The sequence below is a fragment of the Athene noctua genome, chromosome 1, assembly GCF_965140245.1.
Source record: "Athene noctua chromosome 1, bAthNoc1.hap1.1, whole genome shotgun sequence".
Taxonomy (NCBI): domain Eukaryota; kingdom Metazoa; phylum Chordata; class Aves; order Strigiformes; family Strigidae; genus Athene; species Athene noctua.
Window position 1 is genome coordinate 108800079 of NC_134037.1, and position 25871 is coordinate 108825949.

Genomic DNA, 25871 nt, shown 5'->3' on the forward strand with positions numbered 1-25871 from the left:
GCGCGTCCCGACACCCTTATCAAACCCTGCCTGTGCTTTTATCCTTCGTTTGCCAACAGCGAGTCTCAAGCTGGCACTACCCACAGTACGGCAGATTTCTTTCCAGCCGTTTGTTTTTAATCTGCCCCTGAAGGGGTGCTCAGGGGAATTTCGAGCAGTCCCACCACGCCTCAGGGCCCCCCCCCTCCGCCGGCAGAAGGGGCTCCGCGGGGGCACCCCCGAGGCGGCCGCCCCACGCCGCCCATGCAGGTGCCTCAGCGGCTGAGGACGCGGTGACGAGGGCAGCCCGCGGCGGCGGGCGGGGGGAGCGGCCCGGGGCGGGGGGCACCGCCGCGCCGGGCCGTGCCGGGTCGCTCCGGGACAGCGCCCTCCCGCGCGCTCTGCCGCCCCCCGGCGGCCGGGCGGGGCGGGGCGGGGCGGGCGTCTGTTGCCGGGGTCGGAAGTGTCGTCAGAGGAAGGCTGAATGCCCTCCCTCAGTGGAGGAAGGACGGGCTCCAAGATGGCGGCGCCGGAGGAGCGGCTCCTGTCGGACGGGGAAGGCGGCGCCCTGGGCTCGGCGCGGCTCTCCCCGCCCCCGGTCTCGGAGTCTCCCGAGGCTCTGGCGCCCTTGGAGCCGCCGCCTCAGAGCAACACGCTCATGGGGCTGCCCATCGTGGCGATCGAGAGCATCCTCAGCTTCCTGTCCTACGATGAGACGAGCCAGCTCCGCCTGGTAGGGGCCGGGGAGGCGAGGCGGCGGGGCGGGCGGGCGGGCGAGGAGCCCTGTGCGGCCGGGACCCGTGCCCGCCGGGGGAAGGTCGCCTCGCTGGCCGGGCCCCCCCGGCCCCGGGGTGGGAGCAGCGCCCGGGGGAGGTGGGGAGGTGTCGGCGGCCCCGGCAGCCCCCCGCCGGGCTGGTGCCCTCGCCGGGGAAGGGGCGGGATGGGCTGGGACGGGGCATTCCCTCTTCTCCCCAGCCGCCCCCGAGCCTCGGGTACGGCCGTGTAGGTGTGTGCCTCCGTACAGGCATTCCCAGAGGTCTTTTACCATCTCTTACTTCTTTCATTCCATCTGTCCTCTGTGAGAAATTACTGGGCTGCTGGAGGTTTATTTCGCCTAGTGACTGCTTTTCTTGGGGAACTACTCTATTGTGTCTCATGTGTGTATTTATTTTTACTTATACAGCTTAAGCCTAAAAATGTAGGAGATGGTCAGCCTGCTGCTTCGAGGACCTTACTCTATCTAGAAATATATGTGGGGCAAAAAAGAAGATGTAAGAAAGCCCCGGTCTGCCTGAAAGGCAGCCTGCTTCTTCCAGTCATAGTAGTAGATCTAATAAAAGATATTACCTCTACCTCTGAACTTTATAATGCCAAAAAAAAGCACAGCTGTCAGTGAGGAGATGAGTGTATCTTTAAATGCCTGCATAAGGAGCCTGATGTAAACTATGACATAATACGATAAGCTGCTATCTTATTGAATCTTATGACGGTGTAAATAGAATAATAATGAGGGAATTAATGCACAGCTTATGTAACCCTCAGTAAACTTGCATGTATTGTACTGTTTCTATTTATTAGCCCAAACTGGATAATATTACAAGCATATTTCTGCAGAAAATTAGACTACATGTGTCCTGGATCGGCAGCCTGAAGTGTTGCACCTTGACTGTAACTTTAAACTGAAAGCTCTTCAAGCAGAAAATGTGTTCTTACTCATACTGTACCTAAATATTTCTAGCACGCTGTCAGTCCACTAAAGACTTTTGCTGCTTCTGTGAGATTAGGTAGTGGATCTGTGAAAAAGATGTAGTACTGCAGTTTTGGATTGCAGCCTCTGCTTTTGAGTACTTACAGTCTGAATGAAGGGAAGTACCTACACTGTTTGGGTATGGTTGGTGTTGCAACACTAGACACAGCCCTTTGCTCAACTTTCCCATTGCATTTTATAAATGGTAGTACCTGTGGGAGCTATCACTAGTCAATACAAGTTTGGGGGTTTTTTTTCTGTAGGGCTAAGTTAATGTTTTGTCAGCAGTCAAGCTGACGGTAAGAAAGATGGTGGTGTAAGGACTAAACCAGCTGTTTAACACTCACTGCCACTTAAGAAGTAAAATGCAATGCTTTTATGCTCTCTTATGTAGCATCTGCAAGTTCATTTTTCCAGAAGACGACTGCCTCTTTCAGAAGTTTCAGAAATGTGCAAAACCAGACTGGATAAATATCAACTTTGACACATACATGGAATGATACTAGATGTAAACTGAAGGAAACTATACAGTTGGTCTTTCCCTAATTTTAATTTTTGAGTCAGTGACAGCCAAGAAGCTTAATTTCCATCAAATTCCTTACTGTTGCCTTAGCATGTCAGAAGACGTGAGCATTCTCCTGAGAAGAAAGTATGCTTGTCTTTGTTAACCTGTAATGTAAAGAATCAAAGCCCTTCTGATTTGACCTAGTCAAAAGTGTATCTTAACAACATAAGCTTGATTAGCTAGGTCTTTCAGATGGCCATTCAGAACTGAAGGGGTTCTTTTGGTGGTTCACTGAGGAGAAAAGACTGGATGTTTTCTATAACTCCAGATGCTGTTGACAGAGAGTTAAGGGAGCCTTTAAAAAGAACAATGCCTAGGCATAAATTAGTGATGAAATTCCATCACTTTCAGATTTTTAAAGGCTACAAGTAGCCTTGGGAGACACTTGTGCAAGATAGATCTTAGAGCAGGAATACACAAACAGTGAATTTTTCTTTTCTATGAGAACTGATTTGAGCTGCTTATCAAAGATGAATAGGTATATCTTATAATGAGTAGTATTTTGTGAAAGACACGTTGCAGAACTACATTAATCGAATCTCAGGGATTAAATTACTTGGGTCTCATGCATATTAAAAATGTGCCTGAAAGCAGCCTCATTAACCCTTTAGAATGTGACATTCCATGGGACAAAGCATCATCCTGAGATACAATCCAGGACATCAATCAGACTAAACAAAGTTTGATCGTACATGTGTAGACACAAAATGTGGATTCCCTAAATTGATCACCTTGATCTCTGGATCCCAGCATTGAAAGAAATGGATGTCCTAATCTCTCTCTTTTTTGGGGGATCACCTTAGCTTACTGATCATAATAAAAAACCCACACAGATAAAAATCTCTGAGTTGAACTGGTGTTGGATCTAGAGTGTGTACAAGATGACAGACTAAGTTGGCTGGGTGGGAGGACGTAGAACATCAGCCAGTTTTCAGATTAAAATAGAAATAGGAACCCGTGTTGTTTATATAGAGCATAATGAGGAGCATAAGCTAAGGCTTAAGGTCCATAAGTCTTTTTCTGTCGCTAAGGGATGAGGTAAAGAACATTTCCTGCTTATGATGGTTGCCGTCAAGCAAGGCAAGACCACGGGCCCGTCATTGTGCAAAGAAACACTTGCTTTCCTGAGCATAATGCTTCCTGCTATTCCTGGTGTTACTTCATTTAAAAGCATAAATGAAGCACCTACTGGTTAAGCAGTGAAGTAGATCTAAACTAATGGAATCTAAACAATAGGTATTCAGAATGCAGTAGTGTCTGAAATTATGCCTCAGTGCAAATCTCGAGGTCTCAAACTTTTGTTCACATAAAGTGAATGAGAGGAAAAGCAGCGTTATTTTGCTTTCAGCCCTTTTTACTTCATCTAACTTCCTCTGATATGTCAGCGTGAGAGAAACACAGAAAACACAAGTCTGAAGCTGTAATGTTCTGGACAAGCCACAGCCTAGTATGCATGCTGATATGGAAGCTAGCTATCTTCCAGCTTTTGAAGGCTGCCTTTACTGTGATTTCTTTTAATGACTTACAGAAGCTCTGGAATTTTTACTTGAGTGGGATAATGAAATTCTTCTATTCCCGTTGCTTTTCACTCACATGTCTGAGCTTGGAAATGCATTTCCATTCAGGCTATCGCTACAGCAAGTGTGATTAAAAGCAGTCTGTAACCACCTTTCATGTACGCTCTGAGGAGAAGGTTATCTTTGATTCTGACACACGTCAGAAGTGTCTTAGATTCTGCAGCAAACTTGTGCTTATTTTTTGCACAGCACAAATAAGGACTGCTAGCCTTTGGACAGCACAGCTTTAATCTTCCTACGGTTTCAGTAAATCTGTATTTACAGGCATTTCTGTTTTAAAGCTTTTTGCTGAAGACATCAACATTTTGTCACGTCTACTTTACCCTGGAAAGGCATTATGAAACATGGTGTCTGTGTAGCCTCTAAGAAAAAGAACATATATTGAATCTAATACTTTAGGATATTTTTATCTCTGTTTTGGTATTGGTTATCTGTTAGTGAAGCTTGGAAAAAATAAGACATGCTTGAGGAAAGGGAAGCTGGTAGTAGTCGTCTAGCAGATTGTGTCAGTTTAGTTTGTTTACAAATGAACTGGAAAATTAGCTCTTTCGTAGAAGCTGTTACTGCATATAAGCCAGCACGCTAAGAAGCAACCACCTTATTCTGATTTTCACGTGGACTTAGAACAACATTCAAATGCTGAAATTGGAACTGGTTGAACTTGATGTTTGAGGAAATTCAGGCTCTTTCAACTTTATGGCTAGAATAAGAAAATACAAAAATTTGCAAATACAGGTACGAGCAAATTTAACTTTTTACTTTCTTATGGTCAATTGAATAGCTAGTATCAAACTGTCTTGGACTAATATGAACCCTTAAAAGCGTAATAATGCTACTTTGTATATGACTGCTGACTATGCAGTCTGAAAGAGGTATATTGTTCCTATAAATACAGATGCCATATGGTTTGAATGGTGACATCAGGAACCAGCTGAGAATTAAGAGATGATTGGTAAAATAAATTGTAGACAAACACTTTTGGTTTCTGGTGGAATCTGTTCAGTGTTTGAGTTCTAGGCTGATTATCGACACAAATATGGGTAACTTTTAGCAGCTGGAGCAAATAATTCTTCACGCTGTGTGGCATAATCAAATGAGTAAGATTTTTAAAACTGGGGTGCAGTTGGTGTTCCCCGTTGTGCCCGACCGTGGTGGCTGTGTGAGGTCTCGGCGGTGCCGCCAGGTGTCAGTGTACACGCGGGTACAGGACCTCTCGGGGCTGCCTCTGGCGCTGACACCCTGCCTGCGGGGCTTCTTCGCTGCTGCTGAATAACGGCACGGCTCACATAGCCCTTCTGCACGTACCAGGTCCTAGTTCAGGGCTTTGCTAGCATTAGAACTACAAGTCAGCTGTAGAGTCTTGTACTCAATAATGCTATCAGACCTAGGCATCCCTGATGCAGCGAGTATCTTAGAAGAAACGTGATGATTTCCTCCTTCCTGTAGCTGAAGGGCCAGCATTAATTTTTATACACTGGAGCTGATTTGGCTGATTCAGTGAATCCTTCTCCTTTGACTGTTAACGAGGAAGAGCTGATACAAAGGAGCACGGACAGATCAACAGCAATTGCTTAATGGTTTGATAATATAGATCTGTTTGAAAATGGTCAGTTCTTACAGAACTTAAGCTTAGCTGTGCCTAAACAAGACTCACAGAAAGTAGAACTTCTTTAAGCAGTGTCTTCCATATAAACAGAAAATAATTGCAGTCTTTTTTTGGAGAAGTGAGAATCTTTTTCCTTGAGGTACAAACTTACGTGGACTTTAAAATTATGAAATGAGTAGTACATGGGGGGAAGGAATGTTTATTAAAAAAGAAAAAAAAAAAGGCAAAGCTAATCCATTGAAAAGTGCAGTGGGAGCTGTGCACTTTAGTGCAAAAAACTCCAAAACAGTTTCAAAGGACAGTTGGTTCACTGAGCTCTTGCTTCTTCAGAATTGAATTGCAATTGCTTTAAACTTTTGTATGAGTTAGCTTTGTCTTGTAAGTGGTTATTTTGTGAAGGTTTAAATTTGCTGTTTATTATATCTTTTGCAACTATTAATGTCCTTTCTCCTTAAATCTGAGGAAAAAAAGGCAGCTATTGGTATCCAACATAGCAAATAAAGGAATCTGTTAAACGGAGAAGAGATTAATTTTTTATATACAAAAAGGAATCTTGTTTCACATGCACTATATTGCATAAATTTTTAAATTTAATTGTGGCTGTCTTCAACAACATAAGCCTTAAAAGCTGAAAGAAAACCATCATGGTTTCTTGTTTTTAAACGCTTCTTTTTTGAGATTACAAAATATTAACTTGATGTACCAGAATCACTTTGGATTTATTTTTATTTATTTTTTGCCAGGCACAGGCATTTGCAACTTCCATTAAAATTAGAGGAAATTGTGTCTGCTTATATATGGGTGGCATTCACCCCACGATCTCTTGTTAGGCACTATCGGGAGATTCATTTGTGAACTGTGTGGAGCATAGCTGCTCCTTTTTGGAGTATCATTTTCATTGTTAAAGATGGTGATTCCTTAAGCTCAACTGCAGTTTCTGCTTCTTGAAATGGAGCAAAAACCGATGAGAGAATCTTTTACTACCCATGGTATGGATAATAGTAAAAGTGACTTGTGGTCTTAATTTTTCTTTTTAAATACAGGTTTGTAAGCGAATGGACTTGGTTTGCCAGCGAATGTTAAATCAGGGATTTCTGAAAGTGGAAAGATACCACAGCTTATGTCAAAAGCAAGTTAAAGCTCAACTTCCAAGGTATGTACCAATTAAAACTGTAGTTAAACTTAAATGTACTAGATTCTTTTAAACAGAATATTGAAAAGGATTTCTTGCTGGCTAATTCCGCTTATATATCTTGAAAATTTGAGTCACATTTGGTTTTATTTCGTTTTTTTTTCCAAAAGCACCTTGAACCTAAGATCTAATTACAGAATAATGGTGTGGATGAATGTAAGTAGTCATATACTACGAACTGGAATATTCGAAAGTGTCTCTGGTATTTTAAACAGAGAAAAGAAGAGTGGGTCCTGTATTACTCGACTCTTCTGGCAAATCGAGCAAGGACTCTCCTAGGAATGAATAAATGCCATTCCTTTTCAAGACCAACTGCCTTCACTGATGATTTATCTACGACTCTGCTTAAAAAAAAGCAAGGTTTTTCAGTGCCAGGGATTAAACAGGGAAAAGGGAGGGGGGGGTTGACATGTGAGCATTACTGGGAGCCAGTTTCTCACTAAAGCAATGTCTTTTTTCCTTTTTCCAGTAAGTGCAGCTGCTGCTGTGTCCTGTCAGATTTCCCAGTCAGAGTGAAGAAACTAAATGCTACTTACTGTAGAGAACCTTTGTCAAAAGAGCTTTTATCTCAACCTAAACTTTGTAGCAAGCACTAATAATAAATCTATGTCAATTGCATTGAAGTACTAACTGTAGGAATATGGGGGGATAAAAATATTCACACTGACTCAGTGCCTACTGCTAGTTACTACTAAAAGCTTGTTTTTAAATAGTCCTAAATTACATACAGAGTTTATGGATCACCTAAGATGTATTAACTACTTGGAGAACAAATTTTGTCTAAGAAAGTGTAGTGTGCTATTACTAGCTGGTTCTCAGTCTGCATCAGGTTTTTTCCATAAAGACAGAACTAATGTTAGTGGTTACATTTTCAAACCTCAGAGGGTTTTAAGGGTGAAACTAACTTGAGCGATTTTACAGTTTCATCTTGTTGACTCGTTGTTAATCAGTGTCACTTAATGGTGTGTCTTGCAGACGGGAGTCAGAAAGAAGAAACCATTCATTAGCTCGTCATGCAGACATCCTTGCTGCTGTAGAAACGAGACTCTCTCTGTTAAATATGACTTTCATGAAGTATGTGGATTCTAATCTCTGTTGCTTCATACCTGGAAAGGTAAAATGTAGTAGACTATATTATGTGTATCTGTGTTTTAGAAATGTGATTATGTAACTTAACCTGGGACAGCTGGGACAAATTTATGTAATGTGCATATATATACTGAAACTGTGTTTCAGATACTTGCAAACAAACACACAAGCCATACACTGCTATAACAGGCATTTTGAAATGAATGAACCGGACTATATCTAAATATTAATTATTTTAAACTTCATTTCCCTTTTCTCTTAGATTCTCCTTAATTCTGATGTTTGACTTGTGGCTTATACAACCTATACAACCCTTTACAAGAAACACATGATATGTAGGGTTTAATTATGAATTTTAATTGTACAAAACAGCTGGAGGCCAGGTCATCAGAAGATACAGTAATTTAGACTACATATAACACTAAGCACTCAGTCAGAAAGATTTGAGGCATGTTTCTTAAGGGTTTGAGTACTTCAGATTAATTGAAATAAGATATTTAGTGTGTGGAAACACTGTTCAGTATTAACAGTGGATGGGCTATTTTTGTACAGTAGGTGGAATTAGTTTTAAATGTAGCTAAAGTGTGTTAAATATTAATACTACTGAACAATTCTGGTGTTTCAGAATACTGCCCCAACATAAAATATGTTATGTAAGTCAGATATACACTGGAGATGCCACTGTTTTATAAGCTGTGAAAATAGACGTGCACATGGAATTGACAGAAATCATGATCTGAGGAAAACTGGCACAGCTCAGAGTTGAAACAAGATCTGTGAACATAAGCCTGACTCTCTATTCGTTGATCTTTCCATGTGAGGTTTGGATATGTTGATGTTAATTTTTCAAGGGCAGATAGCTGCATTGCACTGGGATGAATGAAATTTGGCTGTTGGGTTAATGTGAAGCATGGCAGGCATTTCTACATTCAGTACAGTAGGACAGGCTGTCGGCATGAAATGTATTTTCATCTTGAAGAGGTAACTTGATTTCTTGTTGATTTGGTACTTAATTTTAAATTAAATCATTATAGCTTAATATATTTATGCTTATTTGACTTTATATTTTTATATATACCATGTATTTTTAAAAATGTAGTATAACATAAAGTCAAACAAACTTAAGCCCTCGGTACTTGCATAGTAAATGGAATACTTAAAAGAAATGTTGCCTTACTTTTTTGAATAGTAGGTGGAAAGGCAATACTCAGTTTAGACATGGGGTGTGCAGGAGCTGGGCAAATGAGCTTGCCGGCCATTTTCCTTGTGAGCACTTAATCATGAGGACCTTGTTTGTATTCTGATACAACAGCTAAAAAGATTAGTTATTTACTTAGTGTATGAGCTAGCTAGTGCCACTGCTCTTTCAGCAGTTACCAATTCACCAGAAAATCCTATTTTGGTTAGGCAGGTTCAAGGCTTAGTGTTCACTTACAGTGTGTGGTTTCCTCCCATGACCTGCCCTGCTACCCTCAGGAAACTTGTTAGAATGAAGCTGCCACAGAACTGTCAGAAAGTCAATTTGTGTTGTGAATGCTGATTTGAGGTTCAGCATACTGGATGAGGGTTCCTGGTGACAGCAGAGCACTGCTGCAAGATTTGATATCAAGGATGGCAAGAGAGTGCTTTGAGGATGTTGCTGCTAACAGGATATATTGTGGGTAAAATTAGAGAAGTCTTCTATAAACTTGTTGCATGATGAGACACTTCAGTCTTGTCTAGCTTTTCCAACTTTATAGCTAAGCTTCCATTGTTAAAACACAAGATACAACTGTATTGTCTTACCTATGATTCTGAGTCCTTAAGATCTGTGTTCTTCAGGAGATTCTTCGAGCATTCTTAATCCTGTGCAAAATACCTGTGTCAGTAGTCTCAGTAATAAGAGACCAGCATTCATATCTTGACCTGCCTCAGACTATAATGTGTAGATTAGTGAGACACCTTTCTCTGTGTCTCTCCTAACCAAAGGGGTTGTTTGTCAAATCTGTTAAGAGAGTGTTTATGTTCTCTGCCAGTAGCAGATCAATGTTTTATAAATTAATATATTTTGGACTTAAATCTGAATTTGCAATATTTTGGATGCATGCAGGTGGGCTCAAGTAAATACTTACAGCTTTTCAGACTGACATAATGATAATTCTTGCTGTTTCATTCATGTTTCGTATGCCTTGTAACTGGCTGGGGAAGTGATTGCTCTGCAGTGTGGCTTAGAGTATCTCGCTTGCTTCAAGTTCTCCAAAAAGAAATTATTATACTCTCCTTAGTATAGATTATATAGCTTAGAACTCAAGTATGGATGTAGTAAAACACCGTTTCACACAATGAGCATTATTTCATGAGTTTGAAGAGAGTTGTTGTGATCAAGTGAATAGCTTCTCTGATATATCATGTACAGCACTTGGTTTCAAAAATCTAGAACTAAAGCAGACAGTGGTATGCAATAGTTACGTAATAAAAGCCCCTGAATATGCCAGCACTTCTGGAATGATCTGAAATAATCTTGCCTTTACCAGAAAATCCTAATTCTTCTTAAATGTTTTAGGTAATAGATGAAATTTATCGTGTGCTAAGGTATGTAAACTCTACAAGAGCTCCTCAGAGAGCTCATGAAGTTCTTCAAGAACTAAGGGACATTTCCTCCATGGCTATGGAATATTTTGATGAGAAGATTGTTCCAATACTGAAAAGAAAGATGCCTGGGTCAGATGTATCGGGACGTCTGATAGGAACTGCCCCAGGTATTAATTCCAACATATAGTTAAGTTTTATTTAGTTTTTCTGTAAAAATTCACAGCACTGTATCTTTCTAAAGCTCCCTCCTTTAAATGCGAGCTTTATTACATAAATATCGATGATACTTGTTTCTTAAGAATGCTAACTGAAATTCATTTGCTTTGAAATTTAAGGAGCCTTTGTACTAACAAAAGAACAGTCACTTGAATGTATCTTAGAATTATGCATAGTCTGTATTCGTTAAACAAACGCTTTTGTGCCACCGATGAATGAGACTTTATCATTGCACTTGGTTGAAATTTGGCACATGAGATGACAACTCGATGCCTTTTATTTGTAGGATGATCAGCAAATTAATTAGCCGAAGCTGTTGTAGTGCATAGAGAGCTAGAACATACTTGCGTGTGGCTTTTTTACTTTCCTGGGGCACACTGATGTATACATTAACAGGCAAAATACTTACGGGTAATAGTGAAAAGGCAATTAAGATAACAGTGTATAAATAAACGATTGAACTGGTCCTTCGTATACTCTGTCAGACTTTCCAGACTGAGCCAGAGTCTAAGGTAGTTGCCTCGTATAATGGCCAAAAGCAAGAAGTTAGTGAAACTGTAATGTTTTCCCTGTGCTGATCATCTTCACACTTCTTAGGAACTGTGAAATTAACTCTCTGAAAGGATAACTTTAAAATTTTTTTTTAATTACATCTTAAGCAAAAATGATAGGCCTAACTGTAGGAGCTGCTTGTTGTTCCTGGTATGTTCTGTCCATCCTTTTTAGCTGTGTATATACCACCTCTTAATTTTATCCTGTTAATTATACCTGAGTTCCATTGAGTCTGTCAGTGGAGGAAGTATTGCCCAAAATCATAGTTGATGTCAAACAGCTTTTCAAGGCCAAGGCTTTATGTGACATTAAAAATGCTTATCTTGTGTTGAGGGGGGAGCATAATTATCTAATGGCAACCCTTTAGTGTCACATAACTGTAGCTATGCTGGCATCTTAAGGGGAAAAAAAAGCGAGGAGGAGGAGGAGGAGGACTGTTGTAGGCTGTTGCAGACAGTTCTGTCTTTGTAGCGCTTAAAAGTTGCATCTTGCACAGCATTGCCAGAAGAGTAAAATAATAGAAAAAGCGATGGCTATTTTTTATGATAGGAAAAGTGAAAGAAAATGATACAGCAGATGTTAAGTCTTCTTGATTTGCAGGAACTTTAGTAAAATCAACATTCCCAAGCTCAAATTCCAGTATGTTTTTAGTACTTGGGAAGAGTAGTTCTAAAGAAATGTGGAAAATAAAATTTTTCTTCTAAAAAGTAAGTTAAACTCAAATATCTTGTTAAGCCCTAAACCACCAAAATTTTAGAACTTTAGCTTTCTACAAGTAAGACAGCAGAATTGTACTGCTCTATTGAAATGTATTTATTTAATGTGACTATTCTGTAATAAGTAATTTGTAGGCATGTTGTGGGGTTTTGACTTAACATCTGTGACACTTAAGTCTAGGTGACAACATAATATCTCTATGTAAATTTTGATAGAGCAAATGGAGGGGGGCTTATATACAGAAAATAAATGATGAGCTGTTTTCCAGACTACTGAAAATCTAGCTATTTTATATTAAACTACTTGTGCTCTGAGATACCATATGCACTTAAATGACTGTAAATCTGTTTACATGTTCACATAACTTGAAACCACCATTCAGACTCAGGTTTGCGGGAGTGGGGATAAGCAAAGTATGAAAGCCAGGACAGAGTTTCTGCCTTTGTCTTAAAGTTGTAGAGGATTAATCACAGTTTTTTTCTGAAGTTCCAGGGCCTTCTGCAGCACTGACAACAATGCAGCTGTTCTCCAAGCAGAACCCTTCAAGGCAGGAAGTCACCAAACTCCAGCAGCAAGTAAAAGCGAATGGCACGGGCTTGACAGCACTGAAGCGGGAAATCTCAGAGCTTCGCATCAAAGTGCAAGAGCAACAGAAACAACTCCAAGATCAAGATCAGAAACTGCTTGAGCAAACCCAAATCATAGGTGAACAGAATGCCCGATTGGCTGAGCTTGAACGCAAGCTGCGAGAGGTGATGGAGAGTACAGTAGGAACTTCTTCAGGTTCTGGCTCAAATGAACAATCTCCTAGAAAACGGAGGAAGGCGGTTGAATCCACAGACTGTCCTAGGAAATCTAAACGCCTTCGAAACAGAAAATAACTTGGGAATAAATGACACCTTCAGGAGGAAACACTGCTTTAGTAGCCCAAGCAGGTCTGCTTGTTTGGATACTGTGACTAGCTTCATGGTGTCACTTAGGCTGCTGGCTCTTCAAAACACCACTTAGACTTGAACAGTAATTTTCTTTCATTGAGACTTTTCCCCTGCTTTCTGTATGGGTGGGCCTAATGCACAGAATCTTTAAGATTTGCAATAGTTACATACTAACCAGACCTGCTCTGTTATGTTTTGGAGGGTTAATCTTTTTTTCTGTGCAGACGTGTTTAAAGTAAACTTATTTGTGTTTATGCATATGTTCACATGAAATCTTAAATAAATTCAGTCTTAACTGACTAAAAAGTTAAGCGTAAAAAACAGATGTCCTGTTCACTTGAAGGAAAGATCCACTTTTAAAATCTTGTTTTAGAGAACTTGACCTTTTTTGTTACAAGTGACCTTGTCTGGAATGTCTGAAAAGTAGTTAATACTTTTTGGAGATCTCTGTAATGAGTAAAACTGACTTCTTAAGCTACAGTATTGGCTATATATTTTTGTAAGCTTACAAGGAAGGGCCTTCTATCCAGTCTTCACATGCACACCCCCTGGTTCCAGGTCTTGAGAGCCACGTTCCGCATTTGCATGGATAGGTGCATGTACAGCTTAGCCAGCCTGCTAAAAGCACTTGCCTGAAATTGTTCTTAACTCTGGGAGAGAGCACAGAGACCTATAAAGCAATTTGTTCTTCGGCCATAACTTCGCATCTGCTCTCAGCACAACTGCTTTCTTAGGATGAGGTGGTGGTAGGAAGCTAGCTGCAGGGGAGTGTGAACCCAGGCTCTCAGCCACTTTCACTGCCTGTAAATTGCAGGTATCGTTAGCCAAAGCTGGAGAACTGAGAAGCTGCCTGTGTGTCGCTTGCTTGACTCGTAGGCTGACATCTAATGAGAATCATCAGAGAGATTGTCCCTGCAATAGCCAAGCTCAGGGGGACATCATTTGAATGAAACGCTGTATTATGGAAAAACTTAAACTATTTTGTGTGTATGTGTTGGGGGAGGGGTGGGATGGAAATTTCTCTGTAACACTGATGACAATATTCTAAGCTTTCCTTACCCTAAAAGGTGAATCACTTCACACAAAGCTTTAATTTCTTTTGCACTTCTGTTTTGAGCTTGTAACTGGAAAAGCATGTCTTGCACTGTTCAGTCTCTCTGGTCACTTTAACAACTTCAGAGTTGTGTACAGTGATTTTTTTTTTCCCCCCCATCTGTATATTTTTGGAACCTTATACAAATACCATTGTCCTTGGTTTTGTTTTAATGTACTAAACTATGTAGCTTTATCATTTGACTTATGTTATCTTTCTTTAATCAGCTGCTGCTTTGGGTTTAGGCGGTACTGAATTCAACTTGGTATGGCACTGAAAATGCAAATGCTGCATTTGTAGCTGTTCAAAATCTTGATATTACTACCATGGGTTAAAGTGCAAGTTTCTCTTATGTTTTGTATGGCTGTCAATATAACATAGTGGTTGTATTTAAATCACCAAACAAATCAGAAATTGTCTGGTCACATGTGTTATAATTGTGGGAAAATTGACATTTTTCCTGAAACTTCAGCTACAATTTTTACTTCTAAAACATGTTAGCTCATATCAGAAGTAACATTGCAAATGCCTAATTTTTGGCAGACATTTAATTTTCAAATAAACTTGTTGGGTAGTTTGAGTCTTTTAAAAAAAAAAAAAAGGCATGTTTCTTAAGAAAAGCATCAAGGAAATTATAAAAGGTTATCTGGGGGAAAGGTTAAACTGTTAAAAGAGGATTTGCTAGTACTGGTCTTCCATGGCTCAATTTTTTTACTGTTAAAGATCTCTAAGAGAGATATCTGCTGTTCGGTTTAAAAATAGTGGCATATACTTTCTTTTAAAATATAATAATTTTGAATCAAAGGGTCAGCATGATAGCTATAATTACAGTGTATCATTTGATACAAATTCATTTAATGGTCATTCATGATAAATTAACATAATGGTCTAATTCCCAGATGTTTGTGGTCAAATACTTCTAAACAAGTATAAACCTGCAAATTGCAATTACTGAAGAGGTTTATTCATACGTCTCGTAATACCTTTCACTTTAGTTTCTTTATTCGTTTCTAGAAGATGCAAGCAATTCCCCCACCCCCCTTCACACTATACAAATAGTTCCAGGTTATTCAAGAGTAGCATTTATTTATATGTTGGTGAATCTCTAGTTGTGCGTAAACTGAGCTGGGAAGAACAACAGCCTATTGTTACATGAAGCGTTCTCTGTGAATGGTGCCAACTTGGAACCCTCAACTCAAGGAAGTATCACATGCTGCAAGTTTGCAGGTGCATCCTGATCCTCTGCGTGCTACCAAGTATAGTAAAATTGAATGAGGCCCTTGAAACTTAAGGGGTAGAGGAGATGGTTACAGGCAAGCTCTGAGAAATGCCACAACAAAGGTACACTGCTATTTTGTTTTCACTTCCTGGGGAGGGAGGGAGACATCAGTATATATAGGTAGAATGTAGGAAACAAACAAATTGTCCCTTATTAAATTAAAAAAAATGCATTTAGCAATGTATGAACATGCTGATAAATAACCTGAACTAAAAATAAATCGTTTTTGACTACAACTTTCTATGCAAGTTTACATGAGTTGGTATGTTGGCCTCAAAGTACAGTGTTAGTAGTGATTAGTGATTGTATCATCTGTTCAAGGGAGAGCCTCCAACTAGTGAGACTAAGGTGCAGTTTATCAAGTTACATGAAAAATTGTATTTGCAGCCAGTGTTCAGTTTTGGTACCTGCAGCAAGGGCTGAAACTGAACAGCTCAGGGTTGAAAGAGAAAGTAAAGCAGCTGTCTTATAATTTGTTTCTTAAAATAGCTTAAACTACTGAGGCTAGCTTTCCTTCTTTAAGAACAGCAGCTTGCTTTGTAAGCTACTTTTCACTTCCTAGTAGGTTTGGGGATTTTTTACATATTTGTGTATCTAGTGAACATGGTGAAAATGGTATCGGAAGATACCACAGTGGTACTTTTTGTGGGGAAAGCTGTCTGCAACCAGGTCTCGCTCATGCAGTATTCGAGCACCTTCTAAACAAGGGGTAACGGATGTAATAGCTGGAAGCCCTGAAGCAACAAAGACTACCTGCTTAACAAGATAAATTTCTCAGATTAAAGAACAGATAGAAACAAATATTAAATTCTTCACAGCATAGCACATTAATCACGGTAGTTCATTAATAGTACAAGGATGCCTTCGCATAATTTCTTAACACACAAAAAAAGACTACTGAACCGAAATCTGGTTGCTCTTACTGAGGTCTTCCAACAGTTGTGGGAAGCACGGATTGCCTAAGGAATTTTCAACATCAAGAGCCTCCTGAAAACAGGATGACATAGGATGTAGTTAAATATGTCTTCAGACAGGAGAGGACTACCTGATTTCTTAGTGGTCCTGATGGTTTTAAGAATGTAAGTGGCAAATTACAGTGATAGATTATTTCAGTCATAAGTAAATTGGAGTATTTTATAGCAACGTGCCTGCTAGCTGTGAACTATTCCGAGTTCTCTCCAGTTCCATTCCGTGCTGCTTTGCACCGTACACAGACCCGCTCATTTGTGTGCTCTGCTCTTGCAGCCGTGCTTACTGAATCTCACCTTCCTGGTTGGACAGGGATGCGCTGCCAGCCTTGGTTTATGTGTAACTGAATGCTCTAGGATTTTTGCTCTAGCTTTGTGCCAGCTGAAGATGTGCTAGCTACTGGATCTCTTTGTCTTCAGAAGGGAAGTTGTCAGATACAAAACCTGTTAGCTTGTTGAAGACCTAATAAATCTGGATTTGTTATATGGACTGCTTAAACCAGAAAGACTCAGTGGTTAAATAAGGAAAAACTTTGCACTGCAGGACACTTGAACAATTCGATTTTCCAAGGCTTTCCCATTTAATACTTTTGTTAGTTGTTTAAGCCTTGTTTTGCTGCTATGGAATGTTTAATTTATAAATCTGGGATCTTCTATATAATTACCCTACTGAAATTTGTGACCAATATAGAAACCTATATACATTTGCAGGGCTGTAAACTTGCCTCTGTGTACTGAACTCTTGATACTCTGTCTCTCCTCCAGTGCTCCTGTCGACTCCTGCAGCCTTCCTTATCAGCAGACGCAGTAATTCTTTTGGCAGGATCCTTCCCATGGATGAGAAGGTCTTTAGCGCAGTGATGTATAGCAGTGCTAATATTTGAGCTACAAGAAGAGGGGAACATGACGTACAGTGTTTAGAGTGCAGTTGAGTGAAAGACTTGTGATCCTGGCAATTTTGCAGTCAGCTTCTGCACTGGTAACTCAAAAGCACTTCCTGGTGTATTGTGAAGCTGTCACTGAGCAAAGAGCAAAACTGAACATCCCTTGCAAGGACAAAATGCCTTGATGAAGTCTAAACATCTGTTTTACCTCTTATGCTGCTCCAGTCCTCACAAAGTCTACAAAATTCAGATCATGTGACTGAGGAGGGAAAAGCTGTGAATAAACTTTTTCATCTTTCCTCTACTTGCTCCCTTTTCCACTTCTAATTCACATTCTAATATGCACAGATTAAAAACACATGTAAAAAAAATCGCAAAGTTGTTAAGTTTTAGAGATCCTGTGCTTTGTCTGTTACTTTAGACTAAACATTTTCAAGTAGGGATTGTATTTCCCCTACATTTGCACAGTTGCACATGGGGCTTTTAACAGCTAGTACATATCAGCCTTTTTGTGTTCATTATTACCAAGAAATTCTAAGTGATGCATCATAAACCTTGAGATTTTCATATTGCATTAATAGAACAGGTGTAATTTACTTTGTGATTATTTCCTCTGTTGTTTTCATCACTATTGAAGATCCAGATTATTGTCATTTTAGTGGATTTATGGACTATAATCCCAAGCAAGTAGTCATTCAACTTCTACATAAAGTAATCTTTCTAACTGAACTCCCCACAGTCAATATTAGATGAGGAGTAGATGCAGGGACAGATTAAATGGAGTTCAGTTCTTAAAATACCACAGAAAGCGAAGAAAACAGAGACCTTGGCACAGGCGTTTTGAACTGTAGTTAAGTATCTTTAGGCAGTTTATAGAAATTGGGATTTTGGACAAAGGATAGGTAGTCCTCACAACCACACACCTCTTCCTTCAGGAAAGAAAAGGCGTTTTTTTAAAGAGCCGCTGTAAGATGCTGTTTCTGTTTCCAGTCTCAAGAAAGCGAGTCGGATGAGGCCGCCCGGCCTGCCCGGCCGCCTGCGGTGGCTCCTGGGCAGGTTGTCCCAGCAACTGAGAGGGGCAGAAATCTCGCAGCCAGCTAAACCTGCATAAACATCACTGAAGGCAGCAGGAGGCCCGGCAGGGGAGGCGGGGGTGAACGCCAAGCTGGTGAGGCTTCGCCCGCCCGGTTCCCGGGAGGCCGGCTCGCCCTCGCCACCACAGTGAATGTCGAAGGAGCTTCGGTTTGCCGCGGCGCGGGACGGCTCCCGGCGGCAGGGCCAGCGCAACAAGCCGAGAATTCTCTCTCCCCCCTCAAGCATTCGATACGCGCGCGGCGCTATCGGAGGCATCGCAGCGCAGGCAGCGGCCCCGCCGCTCTGCGGGGCTGCCTCCCTGCCCGCGCTCCGCTCCCCTCAGGCGGCAGCGCCTCACGGCCCCTCGCTCCCCACCCGCCGGGGCCCGCTCCGCGGCCGGCGCTGGCCGCAAGCCCGCCACACGCCGCCTCCAGCGGGAAGGCCGCGGAGCCGCGACCCGCCCGGGCGGCCCCGAGGCAGAGCAGCGGGACCGCTCCCCTGAAGCGGGGGACAGACGCGGCTTCCCTCGGGCGGAAGCGGGGGCTGAGGGACGGCCCGGTCCTCCCCGGCCGCCGCCGCTGGAGCAGCACCGCGGCCCCGCCCGGCTGGAGGCGCCAGGGGCCGGGGGGAGCCGCCACGCGGCCCCTCAGGCGACGGTGGTTTCGCCGGGGGCCCCGCCCCGGCCCGGCCCGCGCCGGCGGGCGGGGGGCGCGACGCTCCGGAGGGGGCGAGGCCTGTCCGTCCTGACAAGCAGCAGCAACCAATGGGGAGAGAGGACGGGGTGGTGGGCGGGACGCCGCCGAGCCGCCTCCGCGGCGCTATAAAGTGCGGTGCCGGGGGCGCCGCGAGCCGGGTGCCGAGCGGGCGGTGGGACGGGCGGACGGGCAGGGCGGTCTGGGGGCGACGCGTTGCCGGGATGGGTAACACCGTCGCCAGGGAGGATTTCGAGTGGGTCTACACGGACCAGCCGCATGCCGACCGCCGCAAGGAGATCCTGGGTGAGGAGGAGGAGGGTGGCGGCGGCGGCGGCGACGGTGCCGCCGCTCCTCACCGTCAGCTGCGTGGCGGGGGGGGACGGACACCCCACAAAATGGCTGCCAGCCGCCCGCGCCGGGGGGCGCTGCGGGGAAGGCGCCGCGGCGGAGAGCCCCTAGCTCGCCGCAGCCGTTAGAGGCTCCCGGCGGCGGGGGGGGGGCGGCTGGCGGGCGGCCGGGGCTAAAGTCGGGCTGGGCCCGCGTGAGGGGAGCGGCGCTGGCCGCGTACGTGGAGGCGGGAGCCGCCGCCTTGGCGGCGCTGGCGGGGGAGGGGAAGGGAAGGAGTTGGGGGGCGGCTCACGGCCTGCGGGGGCAGAGCCCGAGCCCCGAAACGTGGGGCGAGCGGCCCGGGCTTCCATTTTGAGCTCCGACGCGAGCGCCGAGCAGCCGGGGAGCGGTGCCGGAGGCTGCCGGGCAGCGGTGCGGGCGGCTCGGTTGCCCCTCCCTGCGGGAGCTGCCGGCCGCTCCCCGCCCGCTGCCGCCTCCGCAGAGTCCTTCGTGCGGGTGCGAAACGAGCTGAAGGGTTGGGAAGTGCCTGCTGGTCCTTAAGTTAATGGTGTCGCGCGTAGAGGTCACTGCGGCGCCCAATACTGGCGGTAAAATAACCGGGCTTTCAAAGCAACTAAATGGGACCTTGAGTTTACTGGAGCTCGTCTGAATTACTGGTGGGTTGTCGGTTCAAAGCCGTTTCCTCCTGGGTAGGCTGGAGGTGGTGCTGGTGCTTGCCATATGTGTGTCTAGTTGCTGAGCAACAGAAAAATTCTAAAATTATTTCATTTTAAAGGGTTCGTTACGGCAATAAATGTCACCACTGGAAAGGTGGTGCGCTTTCATTACCTTTGCAGACAAATCTTAGTTGGGAGGAAGGGAAGAAACAACTATATATGCTCTTGTAACCCAGTTGGGATAGTTGGCTGTGAGGAAAGATTCTAAATAACTCCTTCGTTAAATTCTCTCCCATCTAGCTAAACATCCAGAGATAAAAGCTTTGATGAAGCCAGACTACAACTTGATCTGGGTGGTTGTGCTGATGGTTCTTGCGCAGTTGACTGCGTTTTATCTAGTTAAAGACTTGGACTGGAAGTGGGTAATCTTCTGGGCATATGTTTTTGGAAGCTGTATTAGCCACTCTATGACTCTGGCGATTCATGAGATCTCTCACAATAGTGCCTTTGGTAACAGCAAAGCAATGTGGAATCGATGGTTTGGAATATTTGCCAACCTCCCTCTTGGTCTCCCGTACTCCATATCCTTCAAGAGATACCACATGGATCATCATCGTTACTTAGGAGGCGATGGAATTGATGTGGACATTCCTACCAACTTTGAAGGCTGGTTTTTCTGCACCCGTTTCAGGAAGTTCATATGGATTGTTCTTCAGCCTTTTTTCTATGCAATTAGACCTCTCTGCATCAATCCCAAACCCATTACTCGACTTGAAATAATCAATTTGTTGGCTCAGCTTTCCTTTGATGTTGTGATATATTATTTATGGGGAGTCAAATCCACTTTTTACATGCTTGCTGGTTCAGTACTTGGACTTGGGTTGCACCCAATTTCAGGACACTTCATAGCTGAACATTACATGTTTTTAAAAGGACATGAGACGTATTCCTACTATGGGCCACTTAATTTGCTCACTTTTAATGTTGGCTACCACAACGAACATCATGACTTCCCCAATATTCCTGGCAAGAGCCTTCCACTGGTAAGTTTACTTTCAAGGTTGTTGTTACTTTTTCTTAAAATAAGCCCTACTTTAACTTGAAAATCAGGTAGAATGCTGATAGTTATAAGAATGTATGTTGGGAGATTAAAAACCAACCCTGAGAACAATTTCTAAGTTGAGTGATGAAGGGGGTAATTATTCACCACTTTAGTGGTATCCTCAGACACTGTGCTGGCTGCCCAAGCCTCTTCCATAAAAGGAGAGGGGAGGAAACGCATGTCTTAATGCTTTGCACTAACTTTAGTTTTCTGTAATTACAACCAGCCTTCTGATTTCTTTAGTTTGTAAGTATGCAGAAAACTAGTTAGGAAGTTGCAAATAACTTCAGAGATTTGTTGGCTCTCTTTGAAATTCTCAGCACAATTATCCTTAAGTCTCTTCTATCACTGACATTTTCTGGTGGGGAAAAGAGACTGTTCAAGATACTGCTTATGTTTGTTGTTCTGTTGACGAATAACTTTCTGTTTCAGAGCAGCTCTGTTTTCTCTAGTGAGAACCTTTGAACCCTACCTAAGTATCAGCTGTACATTGACAGAATTAAGGCTTCAAAGCTAAGACTTAGACCTGTCACATGTCCATGAGTAGCAGATGCAAATTTTCAAACTAGTTTCTCCCCACTTCAATCTTTGCTGGTTCTTTTATAGCAGGAGCTTAATTCTCATTGTATATGTGTTTCGCAATTGGAGCATGGGAACACAGGCTTCCAGGGTTACACTTAAAACTCCTCTTCAGTGAAAAGTTATTCTTCAGATGCTAAATTTGCAGTTTGACAGCAGCTGTGGTGTTGGTCTTGTAGCTTTGTAATTGCACTTGGTAATAGTAAGAGTTTGTAAGAGGAGTCTGAACTTGATTGTTATTTCTGTTGTCAGTAGTGGAACTGTAGATGAAGTAGCTACTCCAGCACTTCTTTAGCAGGGCAGTTAAATTCTGTAATTGGTTTGTTGACTGTTTTTGTGGGCTTTGTTGTTTTTGAAAAAGACATGATTTCTCTTATTTGTAGATTTAATCTTCCAAATACAGCTAAAGTTGCTTTAACTTACCTTTGATAGCTAGATCTGTGCTAGTGAACCAGTGTTTCACCTTGCACCAGTACTTAAGATGTAAATACAGATTTTTTTTCCAAGTATTTAATTGCAGGGGTAAATACCCAGATCTGCTACAGAACTCTTAATCCACAGCTCTGATAAGAAAACAAAGCCTTCTTTTAGAACAGTGTAGTTAATTTGATTGTACTGGACTCTGCTATGCTGTGTGCTAAAGATCACTGAAGTCCTAAACGCTTGGTTCCAGCTGGGGTACTGGTGAGCTGAGAATTATTACAGTTGAATAAAAGTATATTGGCTAGAGGCACTATTCTATAGGTGTGATAACAGATCAAAATGATATTCAGCTCCAAACCAGGCATGCAAATATCTTGGGTTTGTTGTTTATACAGATTAATATATTTCTTCTGTCTAAAGCTATGGAATTTAGTGGAAAACCAGGTTTTTTTTTTCTGTTCAGGTTTTTAAGGCTTTAGGTGGTTGGCCTTAAATATTGGTAAAGATATCTAACTGAAACTGCAGCTCTCTTAGTTTAAAACTGTGGTCTAGTCAGCATGTATATCTGAGATTTAAGTCTTTGGAAGCAGTTTATATTCTTTCTTTAATGCCTGTCTTCAGAAATAAGATGTTTTTTCTTTTGAGTCCCGAACTACATGTAAAAATAGCTGTGCTAAACATCTCTTCCTAGAACTTGCAACATCCTTTTTAGTGATATTCATACCTATGAGTCAGCACTGAACTGAGTCACCCACTTCCACTAGCAACTGAACTGCTTGCCTTTGTGAGCTACATCATTGCAGTGAACAGACTTCAGTGTTAGCAGAGGGGTTTTTTTCTGGTTAGCTTTGATGTAAAGGTTTAATTTACTTAACCAGGGAGTTGCTTTTTTCCTTTCACATTGTGGCACTAATAGCCTCTCCTGTAGAATCTAACATCTAAAATGAAACTTCTTTCTTGTGCTCTGCATTGTTACAGCTTGAGGATTGTAAAGTCGTCATGAGTGGTGCTAATATAAATAGTAAATAATAAACCTTGTATCTCCTCTTTAGGTGAAGAAAATAGCAGCTGAATACTATGACAACCTGCCACAGTATAACTCTTGGATAAAAGTACTGTATGACTTCGTGATGGATGACACAATCAGCCCATATTCACGCATGAAAAGGCAATTAAAGGGTGAAGTGAAGCAAGATTAAACTTCTGGCAACCAAAAAACTTAGTAATGTCTGCTTGCTTTAAAGTGGCTGGTATAAAGTCTCTTGCTAAAGCTGTTCACCAGTGTCCTGAGTTAAGATCTCCAGCAACACAGCAATGCATCCTTAAGGATTTTGTAGCAGACTCCTACCAGCTATAACATTCCTTGCAGTCCTCAGATTTATTGGTTTAATGTATGTATGTTTGCCTAAGGATCAGTGTTATATGGATAATGCTAAATCACTTTGTTACAGAATTTACTTTGGCAGGTGTTAAATCTATATAAAATACCTGTCTGACTTAATATTTTACAAGTTCTCAATATAGTATGCTGCCCCCATCATGCTATTTAGGTGACTGTAGTGTTAAAAAGCTGTACTTGCCTGTTAATTCTAAACTAACATGATTTGTTAACTTAAACCTTCTGTTGAACCTGTTTCCTAACTTACGGGTGGAAGAACTAAATTGGCACAGAAATGTTAAGTCTGCTTTTATTTAAATATGTGATGTGTCATTTGAAGCATTGTTAAAGTTTGACCTTTTCTACTGAAAGCACCTTCTATCAGAACGAAACTGGGATCTTTGAGATGACTTGTGTGACTTCCTTGTAAAAAGGTGGGGAATTCAGGGGTATTGCCAGCTTCATGGATCCTCACCTACTGCCTCAGCTGCTTTTGTTAGTGCATAGCTGAGCAGCTAGCACTTAGACTGGGAGGGTGTAAGCCACTAGGTAACAATATAACTGATGAGGTTTCTCATGTTGCAAAGGTCTTGTTAAGAGTTACGGGTTTTTCAGATCTGCAAAGAAAAATCATTATGATTGTCCTAATTGATTCTGCTGTTACCATGTTTTTAAATGCTTATCCCATAAATATTTACACTCACAAATTTGGCATGTATGGAAAACGGCATCAATTGAAGCAGGTACTGTTCTGTCAATCAAGGCTAGCTACAACCACTGACAACTATTAAGCATATTAGTCCTTTGTGTACACAGAAAAGTTTTGCTAAATGATGATTTTTTTTTTTCCCCCCAAACCTACAGCTACAGTACCCTACATAAACATTTGTCTTTCCTATGTATTAAAATGTGGTGAGAGTACAGGTGGTGATGTCAGATTTCCTGCTGAAGGAGTTTTTAAATTGGAAACAGAATGAATAACTTGCTGAACACTGAAGAATCTCTACATACCTCAGCACAGTATATTTGCCTTCTGTCATCTAATGTATTGATGATGGCTTTAAGTTGTCAAAGATGGCTACAAATCACCCTTAAATCTCAAATGGTGATCCTATGATATCTTCTTCACTTATCTGAAAGATGGAAAGTCTTAGCTGCTGTCCACGCTGGTCTGCTGTAAGTACTTTTTAGATGCCTTCAACTGCATTTTTGTTTGGGATTTGATGGTTGGTTCTTTTTGAAAGTGAGTGCCTGACAAGAATGTGTTGGTACATCGTAACCCTTGCTTGCAGTCCTGTTTTTAATGTGTGTTTTGTCTGAGTGTGGGCCCTTATCTATTATTAAGCAATAGAAATAGTATGAAAGTGTGCCAACCACTTAATGACTTCATTATGATGCCAATAACAGGCTAGCTAGTCAGCATATTGCTCAGGATAGAGTGTAATGTCAAAATATATTTTATCCAGTATTTTTACATGTAATTAAAAAGCAAATATTAATACTGGGTGAATTTTTGACTGGATCCCTTATGCTGAAGGACTTAAGCTGTAGAGAAATTTGGTATTTCTAAAAGCAGATGCAAGACCTGTTCCATTGAGTAGTGGTGTAGATGAAATGTAAAGAATCATTGCCTTTTGTACTCAGGCAAAAACTGACTTTGGTTGAAAGATTTGAATAGGCTTAATAAATTGCAAAACAGTTTCTTTTTAAGTCACTTCTGCATGACTGGTCAATTTAAGAAGTGAAAGGTGGAATTAAATTTCTTTTGTTTTGATGGCTTTCCATAGCTGGATGAAGGATGGAAGGCATCTCCAAAAAGTTTTACAGCTAAAAGCTAAAGTTAAGGAACTCAGTTATGTCACATGAATACTTAAGATAACAAGAGTTCACAGTCGAAATTTTATACTTAAGCTTACTTACCTACTTCCATGGAATCACTGATGCCCCTTACTGTCCTCCCAAGGGGTACTGCAAGTGTGAATTCCTGCTTTTGAGCAGGACTGAAATTGCCATCTCTTGTTTCAAATAGGAAATGCTGTCTTATGATCTTCCCTTCCAACTCTGATTGTAAATATGGTATTTACACTTCAAGAGCTGCAGAATGGTGGGCAATTCTGAGGGAGCTACCTATGCTTGCCGTAATCTTTCTGAAACATCTGCTACTGGAGAAGACTTCCTGGACTAGGTTAATCTGACTAGTGAGATTAAGTTTGGATCTAAATCATGGTCTGATTCTTGCAAGCATTGGTAACTACCATTTTTAGGCATGGAATTCCTGTGAGGTCTTGGCATCTAACTTCAGTAGTACAGATTTTGCCAGAAGTGGGTCATCTGAAAGTTAACCTATATTGCAGCACAGTTTCATCTCTAAAAAACAGTTATGGAAGCATTTCTTCCAAAAAGGAATTAAGACCAGCTGGACTACTTGACTTGTTTGAATATTCTAGATAAATAGTTTTCACCACTCATCATGTGGTCTTTAGTCCAAAGGCATGGTATAGAAATATTAACATAACCAGTAAAGAACAAACCTAATGAGCATTAAGAACCTTGACAGTTAACCTAATTACAACTTTTTACGAATCTATTCAGATGGAACGAGTTAACTTTGTCCTTTCTACATGCTTTGTTAGGGTTTGTTCCTTT

At 41.8% G+C, this 25871-nt stretch overlaps 2 protein-coding genes across 2 annotated transcripts; both read left to right on the plus strand.

The window, feature by feature from the left end:
• The first annotated feature begins 488 nt into the window (after positions 1-488).
• Positions 489-15321, plus strand: FBXO28 (F-box protein 28). Its single transcript, XM_074897284.1, has 5 exons — positions 489-712; positions 6518-6627; positions 7642-7780; positions 10298-10493; positions 12298-15321. The coding sequence occupies exons 1-5, from the start codon at positions 500-502 to the stop codon at positions 12690-12692; spliced, it is 1053 nt and encodes a 350-aa protein (XP_074753385.1). The 5' UTR covers positions 489-499; the 3' UTR covers positions 12693-15321.
• A 3580-nt stretch (positions 15322-18901) lies between these two features.
• Positions 18902-24146, plus strand: DEGS1 (delta 4-desaturase, sphingolipid 1). The gene is made up of 3 exons (XM_074897292.1): positions 18902-19042; positions 20044-20786; positions 22900-24146. Exons 1-3 carry the CDS (start codon positions 18961-18963, stop codon positions 23044-23046), a joined length of 972 nt encoding a protein of 323 aa, XP_074753393.1. The 5' UTR covers positions 18902-18960; the 3' UTR covers positions 23047-24146.
• The last annotated feature ends 1725 nt before the right edge of the window (positions 24147-25871 follow it).